Raw genomic sequence first — 15,053 nt, 5'->3', positions numbered from 1 at the left:
ATTTATTCTAGTGGCTACGCGCCTAGAGGCCTCAATGGACACTTGAGAGATTGGTGGGGGGGGGGGGGGGGCGGGCAGAAAATCGACTCTCCGCATTTTAGTATTGAAAAGAGAAAGAGAGAGGGGTAATTCATTGGCTTTTCTTTTTTTGAAATATTTTTGATCTTCCTCAAATATTTAAGTCATCAAAAATCTTAATCTTATTATTTTTTTTGTAAAAAGCTTTAAGGATCAAATATAATCTTTTTTTTCCTAGGGTATTTCAAAGGCAAGTATTATTTAACTATTTTCTAGTAAAAATATTAACAGAATTAAGTTCTTGGAAGCTATTCCTAATATTAATAATTAGATAGATCCTATGTTCTCATTAGATTATATAAATATCAAATACAGAATATTTAATTTTGATTACCATATTTGGGTTTTAATTTTCACTAATACTAATATTTTGATTGAACAGTGTTTTGTATGTGTAGGAGGATTTTCCAGGATTTTAGAAGCGTAGCTTTTTTATAATTAAGGTTTGTCTGTTTGTCTGTCCGTTAACACCTATTAGAACATTAATATCTCAGGGAAACTTAGGGATAAGAAATCGGACTAGTAGTATTAATCTAGTTAAGGAGGTGGGGGGGGGGGGGGGGGGTGTGAAAAATACTCTTTAGGGTGGGGGTGAAAAAACAAAAATTTAAGTTATTTATCCCCAACTAATTTTTTTTTCATTTATTTGGTGGGGGGAGTCCCCTTAACCCCCCCCCCCTCCCCCTTGTGGACATCATTGAAAAAGAATTGTACTTAGGCTTTTACAGAAAAGAACATAACTATCAGATGTTTGGACACTTTTTTTTAACTTGTACTTAATATTTATTTATTGTAGCTTTTTGTATAGTACATCTATTTGATGAATTACTGTGATTCTTGTTCATTTTTGTGTTATTAATCAAACTATACAATTTATTAATTCTGGTATACAAAGTAGAAATTTCGGGAATAGTCTCTTTCGTGGCAACGCTCCGTAAGGGGCGATTCGTCGTATTTTTAATATGGCGTTTTATAGGTTGGATTAGGTTATATTGGGTTAGGTGATTGCCCCACAGGGTTAGGCAATTGGCCCCGCAGTTGCTAGAAATAGGAGAAAAGCTACTGTGAAAAAAACGAAGATTTGCCCCTTAAGGAGCGTTGCCACGAAAGGGGCTTTACCCGAAATTTCTATTTAATAGCTGGACGGATTTTTATACAATTTTCAGGAAAGTTTGGTAGTAGTCTACCAAGGTTTTAGTTACTTGGGTGTGAAATTGGGTGCAATAATTTATAACATCGTATTATAGACAGCTTTCCGTGGATATTGAAATGAAAAAATCAAGAATAAATCTAGTTTTTGTAACCCAGTGGGGCTGAAGGCCCGGGCTAACTATTAAATTATATGATTTTTATTTCACTATTTGTGGAAAGTTGTCAGTACACGATTTTTCTGTTTGACTGAGAACCGGTTTTAATCCAGCGGATATTAATCGGTTATGAAGCAATACTAAAAAGAATGTTGTACCCCAACAAAAAAATATGTAATTGTAGAATTAATGTCGTTTAAGAATATACAAGTGATTTAATTTCACATGTAATTTTTGTGTTTTTAAATTGTTTCAAAAACAAAAATAAGATTGTAAATTATCTTGCAGGTCCATTTAATATTTTTTTTCAAAATGTTCCAACTAATTGTGTATTTATTACGCAGGGTGTGTTGGATAAGACTGTGTACCAGGGCCGGGTGATGATCTCCTGTTCCAAGATTGGTGACCACACCCCAACTGGGGGCATACTCGAGTTCTATGTTTCTGACAGGAGTGAAAACTTTTTTTTTATAATGTTTCTTTAAACCAAAAATTTAGTTTTTATTATTAAACTTACCTAATGTCTGCTGGTATGTTACATTAATCTGACCTTTTTAACAGTGTACTTTAAGCTTCTTTTAAGGCGCAATTTTTCCTTTTCTGAACTATTAATTATGATATGAAAATTGAGATCATGATATCTCCATGGGTGTAAAGTCTGCACAAGAATTATTTTTTTCTCTGCTGCAAAATATTTCATACTCCTCCCCCCCCCCCCTTTAGTTTTTTCTTAACTTAACTTAAAATATTTGCGTTTTACCAAAAAAAAATATATAAAAAATAAGTTTCTGTACCTATGGTTATCAGATCACTCACAGAATACGCGGCATTTTGCTTGGACGCTTTTCCCGCGCAAATGGCCGCCACGTTGTCCCAGGTTGGATGCACGTTGTCCTTTACGGCTGTTCCTAGGATTGATCAGGTAAAATAATAAAGTTTTATAGAATAGTTTATTATCTACATAATTTAAAGCTTCTCCAAAACCAGGGTGGGATGGGACATTGGGCTGTTCATTAAACTAGTCCCCAAAATTTAAAATAACGTTTTTTTATTCGTTGACTTGACAACATTGAGGACGTTTTAACCACTATTTTTTTAATCTACAGAAGTTGTAATATTTTGTATCATCATTGGAAATGTACGTAAATTTATCGGCCATTGTCTTATCTCTTCCTAAAATAAAGATTTCAATGATTCACTGGTCAGAAATAGTGTATCTGGTTCATCGTAATCTGATTTTTTGTTCCATTTAAAAAAATCTAATACAATATTATTAATGCTTTTTAATTTCAGACACGACAGAAAGGAGTGCTTTACATAGCTAACAAGATCAAACATTCAACTATTCAAACTCCAAGGCAATGAGCAAATATTTACATTTAAAATTATTTGATATCAAACTACTCCATACCAGCAAAAGTTTCTTTTTGTAGTAACTCATTGTTAAAAGCCCTCAAAAGCGATTTAGAGTGATTTTAAGCACTTTACAGCAGCAACTAATGCTAAACATTTTGTCATTGATATGCCCTCTCACAAAAATAATTAACAACAATGCTGAAAAGTGCTTAACTTCACTTACTCTTTTTCGTGCACAGTCCCTTTTAGTTTTATATGAAATAATATAATTTAGTAGGAAAACAATTTAAAAATCAAAATTAAATTACTTTACATCTTTGTAAAAAAAAGTAAGAATTTAACTAATTTGCTTTGTTGAAGGTAATTTCTTTTTGAAGTTTTCTAGTTGAATTCCAAGGGTTTCTTTTCTCTTAGATATTTTGTTTCCCAACCACCTTGCTCCTCATTTGCTTGGTGTTCTAATGGCACTTAATTTTATTTACCTGAGTATTTTTACCAATTTTAGAATTAAATTAGGAGTAGCATGATAAACCTAAAATATAATTTCTCAGTTAGGTATTTTTTGATCTATTTTAAGATTTTTTATTTGTTGCATTGTACAAAAATGTAAAATTTGCTCCTTGTGGTGCAGACACCTGGCAGACAACCTGCTGAAGCCAACACAGAGCATGCTCAACAGATTAATGACAAACCTGGATTCTGGACAGAGTATCAGGCAGGCACCTCTCAAACTTGCTTATGGTGAGTTTGTTTGTTTGTTAGTCAGATAGGAAAAGATATTTTTAATCTGTAAAGGAAAGAACTTGCCATCTTAGGGAGGGAGATGATATTAGACTGTAAATTACAATATTACCCAAAGTTTTGTAACCATGTTACCTTATTTGTTGGCTCGAAACCTTGGGTACTTTTGCTAGGTTTTCATTGTTTTGTTCCAAACTGGAAATCTTTCTACTTTTCAATAAATTATTTTTTAAAGAGCCGAAAGTCTATAATATAATTCTTTGTCCAATTACCAATCTAGATAAATAAATCTTCGCTCGAAACAATGAATTTAAAAAATGCATGTTCTAAAAAAATTTAAATGTTTTTAAATTCAAGAGATAAGATTATTTTAACATAAGATTTTAACAATAATTCTTAGGTGTGGAAGACGTAAGCAAACCTCCTCCTCCTATGTTACCTGGCGGAGACATGTTGCCAGATGGACCAACTCCAGACCTGGAGGAACCCCCAGTCCTGCCTCCAACTGCAAGGAATAATACTTTTTTATATGCTATTTATAAAGGCTTTTTATATCATATGATATGCCATAAAATAACTTGAAGAAAAACTCACTATTTTGCATCTAATAAATGTCTCCTAGTCAAAAATCAGAATTATTTTAGAATTTTTCTTATTACCTAGTAATTTACTTTTATATGAAATTTTTCTTCTAAACAGCTTTCCGCATATAGTAAAATGAAAATTTATCTGTAATGCGATACGATACATGATTTTTTTTTGTATGACAGAACCAGATCTAACCAAGCGGATATTTATCTGTTTCGAAGTCTTACTGGAATGAAACATTATTTATTTTTAAAAGCGAGGCTTTTCTATATTTAGGGTTAGTCCGTTCGTCCGTACATCCGTCCGTTACCGATACCTAGCTTTTTTCGTTAATTAAGGCATGTTAGAATTGTCCTATCGATTTCAAATTTTGCATGGTGATTCCATTAGTAATTAGGTACGATTTAGAAAGCAAAGCAACTCTATAATCATCACCAAAATGTCCGTACGTCTATTTTAAACATGTTGATTTTTTGTTTTTTTAACAACAAATTTTTATGTGATCTAATCATCCGATGGATCTGATTTTTGGTATATTGATTCCTGGGACAACAAAGTATAATGTAATAAGCGAAGCAACTCTATAATCAAGTCCTAAAAATGTAAGTATGTCCATAATCATTATCCTGAATCAAGCAGTTTTTCAACAAATATACTTACAATTTTGCTTTGACTCTTATACATTTATATTATGATTATTCAGTTCTGACATATACAAGTGTTAATGTCCGTTTGTCCTACCGTTTCAGTGCTTCGCTTTTATGGATGTTGTCATCCTTGTTAAAAAGTATGTTTTTGCACAGAATTTTGGATAATGGTAAAGGAGCTGTTGCATGCATACTAAATGAAAATTTTGGCATCATCCATTTTAAAACTTCTATCAACACTGAAGGGTAAGCTACATTTCATTAGTTACTCGCGACCATGGCTCAACACGTAGCGCATCCGCTCCTCGTCGGGGAGATGATTGGTCCGAATCTCTGTTCAACATCGCGTCAAAACTAAAACGTTTGGTCCCTACTGCTTTGATATGTCAGATGCGCGACATTGATGCTTTATTTAATTTTGATTAGATTGTTTAAACTAGTTGGATTGTCCAAACTTTTCAACCAATAATTTCTATCTACAGAATTGGTTATCCTGTTTATCATCATTGAGGATGTATAATTTATCAATTTTATATTGTTTTTAACCCTGGTTTCAACCGTTTTGATTTTAAATGGGATTATTCCACAAAGTTTGATTAATCTAGATTAGTATATGAAGCTTCATTATACTAAGTAGCTAATTTCCTAGGATACATTTTATGGTACTACCTCTTTGGAACAAATAATAATTTAAATTGATACCTAGTAAGGGGGGGGGGGGGGGTTAATGCAACCATCTCGTAATCAATGATTAAATGGCACTTAGAATTCGAATTTCGATCAGAAATTTTTCATGAATAATCCTTGGTAGGTCTATTTTCCCTAAATCGAACAAAAAGTTGGAAAAGTAACGGCTGGCGGCTCAGCTGTTTTGCCATTTTATTACTATCTTAAAAGCAAAAAAGTCACGAAACCTATCTTCACATAATACTTTTTCTCACTCAAAAATCTTATCAAACGGTTCTAGATGGCAGCTGTTGGTACTAGAAATTTTAAAATTGGTTATTGCTATCATTTAACATGAATTAAACCAAAAATATGTTTTAAAAAGTTGATTCCTATGTAATTAATGATGAATTTGCCCTGAAAATAGGCAAAAAAACGGCTAAACGGCTGAGCCGCCAGCCGTTACTTTTCCAACTTTTTGTTCGATTTAGGGAAAATAGACCTGCCAAGGATTACCCATGAAAAATTTTAGATAGAAATTCGAATTCTAAGTGCCATTTAATCATTGATTACGAGATGGTTGCATTAAACCCCCCCCCCCCCTTACTAGGTATCACTTTAAATTATTATTTGTTCCAAAGAGGTAGTACCATAAAATGTATCCTAGGAAATTAGCTACTTAGTATAATGAAGCTAATAATTCGAAGTGCCATTTAATCACTTATACGAGATGGTTGCATTAACCCCCCCCCCCCCTTTACATAAAACGCCTAATTGAGATGATTGTAGGTGTTAATTTTGTTAAATTTTAGCCAATTAAATTACAACTAATTTTAAATATTAAATTGTACAGTACATTTTGGATTATTGTATATGATCTACGGATATAAACCTATTGATATATTTAAGGACTAGTGGCTAATCGACCACACAGTTTTAACTTAGTTTTAAAAAATTGGGGGTAGGGGCTAAATTTTTTTCTAGGGGCAGTTTCTTTTATTGGGTGGTGTTACCCACTCAATAAAAGTTATAGACCTTCCCAGGGCCTATGAGAATCTACTTTGTAAAGGAGAACCATATTGGTTCAGCGGTTACCAAGATCCTATGCAACAGACAGACAGAATCATAGAAATCCTGTTACTTTTTTTGTTTTAGTTATGGCTTGTTTGACAATTATGATCTGTATGTGAGTAAAACTTCCAAGGCCTCTGATTATCCTGTTTCTATCAACAACTTTGTTGATGTCAATGACGAGGTAATTCATTTTCTATCTCTATTTAATTTCAAATTTATAAGATAAATAGATAAATACATATCTATCTTAGTATTTGTCTATCTTGGCACATCTATCTATCTATCCTCTATTTAGGATATGTTCCATGCAGTAGAAGTAGATAATACATTGCCAGTAGCATGGCAAATCTATCTATCTATTCTCTATTTAGATTATGTTCCATGCAGTAGAAGTGGATAGTTCATTGTCAGTAGCTTGGCACATCTATCTATCTATCCATCCTCTATGTTCCATGCAGTAAAAGTGGATAGTTCATTGCCAGTAGCTTGGCAAATCTATCTATCTATCCCTTATTTAAGTTATGTTCCATGCAGTAGAAGTGGATAGTACATTGCCAGCAGCTTGGCAAATCTATCTATCTATATAGAATATTTTGTTTATCTATCTATTCTCTATTTAGGTTATGTTCCATGCAGTAGAAGTGGATAGTTCATTGCCAGTAGCTTGGCAAATCACAGCTCTATGGAAAGGGATCCCTAACTTTGTGGCTCCTAGGAAAATCATATTTAAATAACTTAGTAAAAAATCTGGATTTGGTGCAGTTCAGAAGGCCTACAAATAATCTGGAATAGCCATTACACAATGATGCACCATTATCTCGCAGCACACATAAATGCGCCTTAAAAAAAGCTTTACCTGTTCATCATTGGATCTTGCCTTTTTTTGATTATTATTATGCTGCTTATAACAATGTAACGGCATAACATGTACGTTCAGCCATTTCATATTATAGTCGTATAATGTTGACTTTTAATATGATGTTATAACAGTGTTCCTTCTGATACCATCACTCAAAACAAAGTCGACGTTTTCAGGTAATCCATTTCAATAAAAATAAAGCCCAAAACTGTCCTAAGACTAGGGTAGTGCGGGGTTAATGCGGTCGGGGGGTACAATTCCGGTCAATCGACCAACTTTTTTAAAACCGTTTTTTAACGGTGTTCTAAACGTTTGCGAGAGATCTTCAGAAAAGCAAAGTTGTAGTTTATTGCCTATACTTTCATTTATTTTTTTAGCAAATTTTCTATGATTTTTTTGCCCTCAAAAAGTTGCAAAAATTTGCAAAAAAAAAATTTCAAAATAGGCCATGTTCAACCTAAAATTGTGAAACAATGGTAAGTCCTAGCGACCTCAGGGTTTTTGTAAATGAAAGATATGGCCTTCATTTATCGTTTGCAATTGGAGGCGTTGTTCCAACTTGATTTTTTCATAATTTTTTTCGTCTAAACAAAATGGGGATATTCCGGTCACTTTTTTTACTTTTTTTTATTACTGTATTTATAACTGTATAATACCCTAATGTTTTATTTAGGTGATCTGGAAGCATAAACAACCTAAATGCATGACCTAAGCTTTAATCATTGCCTTGCCTGTTGTGTGATGTACATTACTAATCATTTTACTGCTTGTATTATGTCATGTTTTGTTGCCTAAGCTTTTCAATTTGTTAAGACATTTAAAATTTTTCAGACACATTTTTATAGTAATGGGAAGAGTATATCACCCAAAGGAACGCCTTGAATATTTGCCTGAAGATGTATCAGCTGCATTGGCTCATGTAAGAAGGGGTATGTCTATTAGAAAGACCGCTAGAAGATTTAAAATTCCATATGAAACCCTTGCATCTTTTTCGCATAAGAGGGTGTTCGTGATTTTTGCGCGGTTTGGATTTTTTATGTCAAATCGGCTAGGATTAAGCTAGAAAGGTGTTTAAGGTGTCTATAGAAAGCTCTTTGCATGTCCTAACAAAAACTCCCCAGGATATTGGTTCTATCTCCAAGATTTAGAGTACATATTCAAGATTTTGTATTTTCAAAATTCTTGTTGCATAAAATGTGTTGAAATATTAGAGTTAGACCCCATATCATTTCGAGTTAATTGTCAGGCATGTAATTTTGCATCTTTAGACACCTTAACCACCCTTGTAGGTCAATCCTAGCCAATTTGAGACAAGAAAAAATGTATCAAAAACTGCTGTCAAAACTGCAGGATTTTTAAAATTAAAAATTTTTTGGGAAAAATCACTTTTTTCAAGAAATTCCAAGACCTGCAAATCAGAAATTGCCTCTAATTTATGTATAAAGCTTAAAAAAACCTAATCAAATAATAAAAAGTATGATTTTTTTTTTTAAAGTTTGCATGAAAAAAATTTATGTTTTTTTTGCGATTTGACCGACTTTTTTCGAATGGGGAAAATGTGGTCAAAAAATTGTCTGATCTGCATGCGACTAGTACCATTAGAAAGCTAATGACCTCAGCTTTCTACATAGTTTAAAATGTTAAAAAAAATATTTTAAGGGGGTGTTTCACCCCCCCAAAGTCAACCGACCGAAATAACCCCATCGGTGGGGTTATTCCGGTATAGGCCAACCGCCGCCCTTTAAACCGATTTTTGACCGACTTCTAGTTGCGAGATCTTAATGGGACCAAGACAGGCTTCTTCCTTATTGCCATATCGTTCATTTGCACTCTTAAAAACCGGAAAAAGTTTTTGGGAAGTATGTTTTTTTTTAAGTTGAAGCAAAAAATTGACCGGAATAACAACGCACTACCCTAATTATTGAAATGACATTGCCTAAAATCATCATTGGAGCTTCTTGAAGCTTTTCTAAAATGGAAAGCTAGCATAGTTCTTTATCTTAACTGACCAACACGAAAAACCTTACTACTTTTAAAAGCACGATTAGCCATTGGATTAAATAACATTTTTTAGTGAAACATGGATTAAATCTTTGTTTTTGTTTTTTAAGACAAGTGGTGGAGTCCTGTGAGGATCAGATTACCCAGCTAGAACAGGATAAACATGTCTCAGGTACAAAAGATGGTAAATTACACTGATTCTCAAAGTTTTTTTAGGGACGTTCTCTTGCTAGCTTAAACTTTGGGTACTTTTATTGAATTATTAATTAGTTGTTTCAAAGGTAGTGTTTAAACTGTTTAACAATTTTTTTTTATCTAAAAAAGTCAAAGTTAAATAAAAATCTCATATTTTGATATCCTAGCTTAAAAAATACCCCAATTAATCTATCTTTCTATTATTAGGTACCTCAGCCTACCAAAGAAAGATCCAACTGTCTATATATCCTATTCCTCTAATCTTCACACCAGACCCACAAATAGCACCTCAGCCGACAGAGGTAAAATAATTTTTAAGCAGCGAAGCTAATCTGTAATTCACTTTGTCTGTCTGTCCGTCATTTAGTCGATATGATTTAAGGAATTTTTATTTTCTCGGCTGCTATTTAGGATGAAATTTTCAGTGAAGAATTCATGGACTTGTGCGCATTTATTGTATGCTTTATTTCTTTCAGTCTTATTGTTTTTAAAGACAAAAAAACTTTTTAAAATGTTTCATGACTTTGGTGTTTTGTATAGGTAATCTCTTTTTTTCTGCTTTAAAATTACTTTGTCCGCTAGTCCATCCATGTTTTGTTGTGCGTTTCTATTACTGGACGTTGTCTTCCTTGTTTAAAATTAAAATAAAAGAGAAACTTGTTAACATGTATATTTCGAAATATTAAAAAATATGTTTTGCTTAAAAGTAATTTAAAATTTTGATTTTAAGAAAACTATGTTCCAGTAGTATTTCACTTAGAAAAAAAAGTATAATAACCACTATAAATTGTTTGCTAATAAATTTTGGGAATAGGTTCTTTCGTGGCAACTCCACTTAAGGGGCGATTCGTCGTATTTTCAAAATGGCTTTATATAGGTTATTTTAGGTTAGGTTAGGTTATATTGGGTTAGGTGATTGCCCCACAGGGTTAGAGCCCCCCACAGGGTCTGGAAATAGGAGAAAGGTACTTTGAAAAATACAATGAAATGCCCCTTAAGTAGAGTTGCCACGAAAGGGACTTTACCCGAAAATTCGTCTGTTTAGGAGCCCCTTTTTGGAAGAGCTCCCCCTACAACAAATGAACCTCCACCACCCCATAATTACCCACATCCTCCTTTCATGGAGGGTGTACCTCTGCCATTTCCCCCATTCCCCCCAGCTGGAATGCTGGGACAGCGTCCTGGCATGCTTGTCCACTCCTCTTGGGGTCTTGGCAGACCCCCATTTAGTCGGATGCCACAACCGTTTGTCAGATTCGCTGGAGGGGGTCCACCACCTCCAGGCACTAGACCTCCTTTCCAGCCACGGCAACAAGTTCGCCCCCAGCCACCTAGACCTGTTGTAGATGAACGGGCTCCTGCAAGGTATTGAATAGTTATTTATCGCTTCGTATTATAGGCAGCTGTCCGCGGATATAAAAATAGAATTAAAACGAGTATTGTTAACCCTCGAGGGACCGAAGGCCAAGATTAACAAAACTGATTTTGATCTTATTATTTTTATTTTATTAATCGTGGAAAATTGTCTGTAATACGATGCTGTACATGATTTTTCAGTATGTCTGAGTATCGCTTCTAATAGTTATTTCTTTCATCGTATTATAAACTGATTTCCGCGGATGTAGAATGTACAATTATAATACAGTTTGGAATACTTTGGAAAAGTGTAGCAACTTTGTAATTATTACTAGATAGTCTTCGTGTTTATTAAAAATATGATATTTTAAACAAAATTTTGAATGGAGATTCTTTTCCAGTGTGGATTTCAAACCGATTAACATTCGGTGGATTATAACTGGTTCTCAGCGATTGGCTCTTCGGGGTTAACAAAACTGGTTTTAATCATAAAATTTTTCATTTTGATATCTGCAAAAAGCTGTGTATAATAGGATGCGATAAGTAACTATAATGCTGCTATAGGTAATTATCCTGCCCTCTTAATTTTTGCCATACTGATTATTAGGACAATTGGGTACAAAAGTTATTTATTTTAATTTATATAATGTTTAGTGTTCAAGAGGCAGTAAAAGCTCACTTGGCTAAAATGGAAGCTTCTCGCAAGGCTGGTCAGAGTATTAATGAATATGTCAACATTTTTAAGGTAACAACTACAGTGTGTTTTTTTTATAAGAACTTTTTTGAAAGCAATTTTACCCCACTTATAGTTATCAGAATTTAATGATTAATGGCTTATTTTCTTCGGTTTTTAATGCAATTAATATAACAACAACAAAATATTTCAGTTTTTATTAAAAAAAAAAACAGTAAGATCTAAAATTCAAAACTTAGGTGTCAACATCTAAAAATGGTTTTAGCGCATTTTTCTTATGCTCAAATATTCAACCTTTTGCAAGAATGGCTGCAAAACACTTCAAAGTTTAGATATAGAGCTAAAAATGTATACAGATACTATACTTACTGCCTGGTATTTATAGTCATTTCATGGAACTTTCATACAAAATATCTTATTAATAACTCCCTCTCTTTATTTTTAAAATAGATTTTAAAAAAGATGGGAGGGGAGTAGTTTATCGAGTGTGTTATTATTTTAGGCTAGGTTGGGTTATATTTGGGTCTAGGTGGCGCCACAGGATTAAGGATCTCCAGTAGGGGCTAGGCATAGAGTAAAAACTACCTCTATCAATTTATTTTCAATTCAATTTAAAAATAGGGGATGGGGGTCATCAGTGCTCATCAGGCTCTTTGCGGGGAAAGCACCCTCTGTACAATTCATTTAATTATAGGACAAGCCTCTAGATGAAACAGAGAAAGAGAAAGATGGTGTAAAGAAGCCTAGCGCTGGAACTCTAAATGGTAAACAAATGTTTTATTGCAACAACCAGCGGATATGCCTCTAGAGGCGCCTTGTAGGACTTGATGGAGGGGAAGGGGGGTGGGTGTAAGTCGATTCTTTAGTTTTAAAAAGAAGTAGACGAAAACAAATTGGCCTATAAGAAAGTTTGCAGTAAAGGATAGCCAAAAGAGGACCAGTGGTTTGCGAGATCTTAAGCTTCAAACGGACCGACATCCTGTTATTTTTATAAGGGTGGGGGGGGGGGGGGGGGTGTTAGTGTACCTTAAGTCGTCCTTTCACTTTTAATCTTAGTTTAAAAATGAACAAGTGAATTGAAAGACAACATGAGTTTTTTTTTATCTATGCTTCTATTTTAGAAATAAATACCAGATTCCTAGAGTTGGAGGCTCTAAAGAAATCCATGGCAAGCTATGCAAAATATCAAGAATTGAGAATTAAGAAACCAAACAGTCTTCCGAAAATTCAGGAATATGCTCTTTAGATTAAACTACCTCGTCTTGGCGAGGATGATATCTATGTAGCATGACGGACGGACGGACGGACAGACGGACGTATGTATTTTAGTAGCTTTGGTGTGTGTGTGTATGTAGCCATAGTTTCTTAGTGTTTGGACCTAAGTAGTCATGGAGTATGACAAGACACTTGTATGCTAGCACCGGGGCCAGCTCAAGGTCCACGCTTAAGTACAAGTACTTGACCTGCTGTCTCAAGGGACCTACTCTTTATTACCTCACCCTTGCCGAGTATGGCAGGTGTCCCAAATTAAGTCACTGTAATGAATGACGCTCTCAACAGAGGAGCTTGGGTAAGGGTTGCACTGATATTATGTACTTGACTATTGAGTATCCAAACTACCCAATTATCACCCTTCTTACACAACCAAGGGGAAGTTGCTTGAACAAATTGCGACTGAGAAATTCGAATTACCACATGGGGTATTGAACTCGAACTCTCGCAAAGCCCCTAGAGGCTAGGGGAGAAGCACTAGTAACAAACAAAGTAGTAACAGTTGTTTTATTTACTTTAATGCGGTTATTTAGGTTTAATGATATTGCAGTACAAAATAGGATTGAGTTTTACCCCTAAAATAGCCTAAATCCTGTTCAAGATATGTTTGGTTGCTTCTTTCAAAGATAAGACTCTTTGGTCCTATTATTCTAGAGTTCTTAGGCATAACACAGAAACACGCTGCTTTATTATCCAAGACAACTAGCGGATGCGCTTATAGTATCTAAGTAATCTCAATTTTTAATAGAAAAATAAATCTATATTTTTGGACAGAGTAATTTTTTTTCTATGAGCGCTTTGTCTAGAGAAGGTTGTGATACCCTCCTTAGAAATAGTTTAAAACCTTCCCTAAACCTAAGAGAAGCCTTACTGTAAAACAGAACCACGTCGGCTCAGCGGTTAGCGAGATCTTATGTTGCAAACTTTCAGACAGACAGCCTCCTTGTTAGTTTTTTATATCAGAAGTAGGCCATAGTAAGTTCTCGATCATTTAAATGAGTATATAAAACAATTATCAGGAGCCAAACCCTTCGGAACAATTGAGCTCTGGTGCCTGGAACGATGCCATCATCAAGTGGAAAGCTCTTATCAATCAAGCTGTCAAAAACATAGATTCAGGTGAAATTAAAAGAATAGATTATTAGATCATGTTGAAAAAGCGTCTTTAATTGACGTACCACTAGTTTCTTAGCCAACGAATGGTCGTTATTGATAGGCATCTAAAGTAAACATTTCCAAATTTCTCCTTCCGCAGATTTATATTATTGGTTGAAAGGTTGGACACAGCTGTTTTAGAACCAACCAATCAAAGACCTGTAACATCTGACCTTTTTTCCGAAAATTTAAATTAACTGGTAATTTTGTTTATCTTCATTGATGTGATAACTGAAATATCGTTCATTGTCTTATTCTATAATATCCCTGAGAATACCTCTTCTAACCAATTTAAGGAAGCTTTATTTTGGTAACACAATATGCGGAATACATACACGCCAAGTGTCTTTTTAATAGGCGCTGATGATAGCGTTAATGAAGCTGACAATGACTTGCCGCTGACTCTTGGTGATGCTTCCACTGTTGGCGAGATAGTCAAGGTTTATGATTCTACCACTGTCATTGTCAAGCTATCAAAGATGGATCAACATGCATTTTTAGATATTTCAAGGTAATTAACTAGATAGGAACTGATTATTTGTAAACAACTATCAAATTTAAAGACATGAACGTTCAGCTGCCAAACAGCTGAACGTTTATATTATTAACTCCAAAGAAGAACCATAATGGTTCAGCAGTTAGCAATATTCTTATGCAACAGACACACACAAATAGACATAATATATCTAGATAGTTCATCTTATCCCAAATTTTTTAATGCTTTATCCTAAGTAATGCGACTTTTTATAGCTGACTCATCATGCAAAAGAAATGAAAAAACTAAAAAAAACTACTGCCTTTTCTCACTAAAATATAAGTACTCTTTCTAACTAATAGGGTTCTTTCTCCACTCTTTTTCCTATTGGCTGATTTAGGGAGTGTGTCTCTATATTATCTCTATTCACACACGCACATTTATATTTAGAATCTGGGTGAAAGACCACAAGCTGTTTGAAGGAATTACTCATATTGAGAAGAGGCACAATAATAAAGTTAATATTTATGCCAAGAGGATATTCACCCCTGGACAAATTAAATACCAGGTAAGCCTTATATGAAAGTAA

At 34.1% G+C, this 15,053-nt stretch overlaps 1 protein-coding gene across 3 annotated transcripts in view; it reads left to right on the top strand.

Moving 5' to 3' along the window:
* Positions 1-15,053, top strand: part of LOC145331677 (uncharacterized) — a 39,810-nt gene that overhangs the window by 20,726 nt on the left and 4,031 nt on the right. For all 3 annotated transcript variants that reach the window (XR_013883827.1, XR_013883828.1, XM_080176464.1), the window contains exons 29-46: positions 1,730-1,836; positions 2,193-2,307; positions 2,679-2,743; positions 3,373-3,482; positions 3,883-3,994; positions 4,874-4,963; positions 6,539-6,638; positions 7,078-7,172; positions 7,448-7,492; positions 9,428-9,489; positions 9,720-9,814; positions 10,558-10,877; positions 11,523-11,613; positions 12,257-12,326; positions 12,684-12,795; positions 13,856-13,953; positions 14,347-14,500; positions 14,915-15,032. Coding sequence is in view for 1 of the 3 variants with exons in the window: in XM_080176464.1 (XP_080032590.1) it covers positions 1,730-1,836; positions 2,193-2,307; positions 2,679-2,743; positions 3,373-3,482; positions 3,883-3,994; positions 4,874-4,963; positions 6,539-6,638; positions 7,078-7,172; positions 7,448-7,492; positions 9,428-9,489; positions 9,720-9,814; positions 10,558-10,877; positions 11,523-11,613; positions 12,257-12,326; positions 12,684-12,795; positions 13,856-13,953; positions 14,347-14,500; positions 14,915-15,032 (1,959 nt within the window). In the remaining 2 variants the exon portion in view is untranslated. The remainder of the gene's footprint in view (positions 1-1,729; positions 1,837-2,192; positions 2,308-2,678; positions 2,744-3,372; positions 3,483-3,882; positions 3,995-4,873; positions 4,964-6,538; positions 6,639-7,077; positions 7,173-7,447; positions 7,493-9,427; positions 9,490-9,719; positions 9,815-10,557; positions 10,878-11,522; positions 11,614-12,256; positions 12,327-12,683; positions 12,796-13,855; positions 13,954-14,346; positions 14,501-14,914; positions 15,033-15,053) is intronic.

This window comes from Acartia tonsa, chromosome 11 (assembly GCF_053477335.1).
Source record: "Acartia tonsa isolate MP-2025a chromosome 11, ASM5347733v1, whole genome shotgun sequence".
In the NCBI taxonomy this organism is placed as follows: Eukaryota; Metazoa; Arthropoda; class Copepoda; order Calanoida; family Acartiidae; genus Acartia; species Acartia tonsa.
This window is presented reverse-complemented; position numbering and strand designations above follow the sequence as displayed.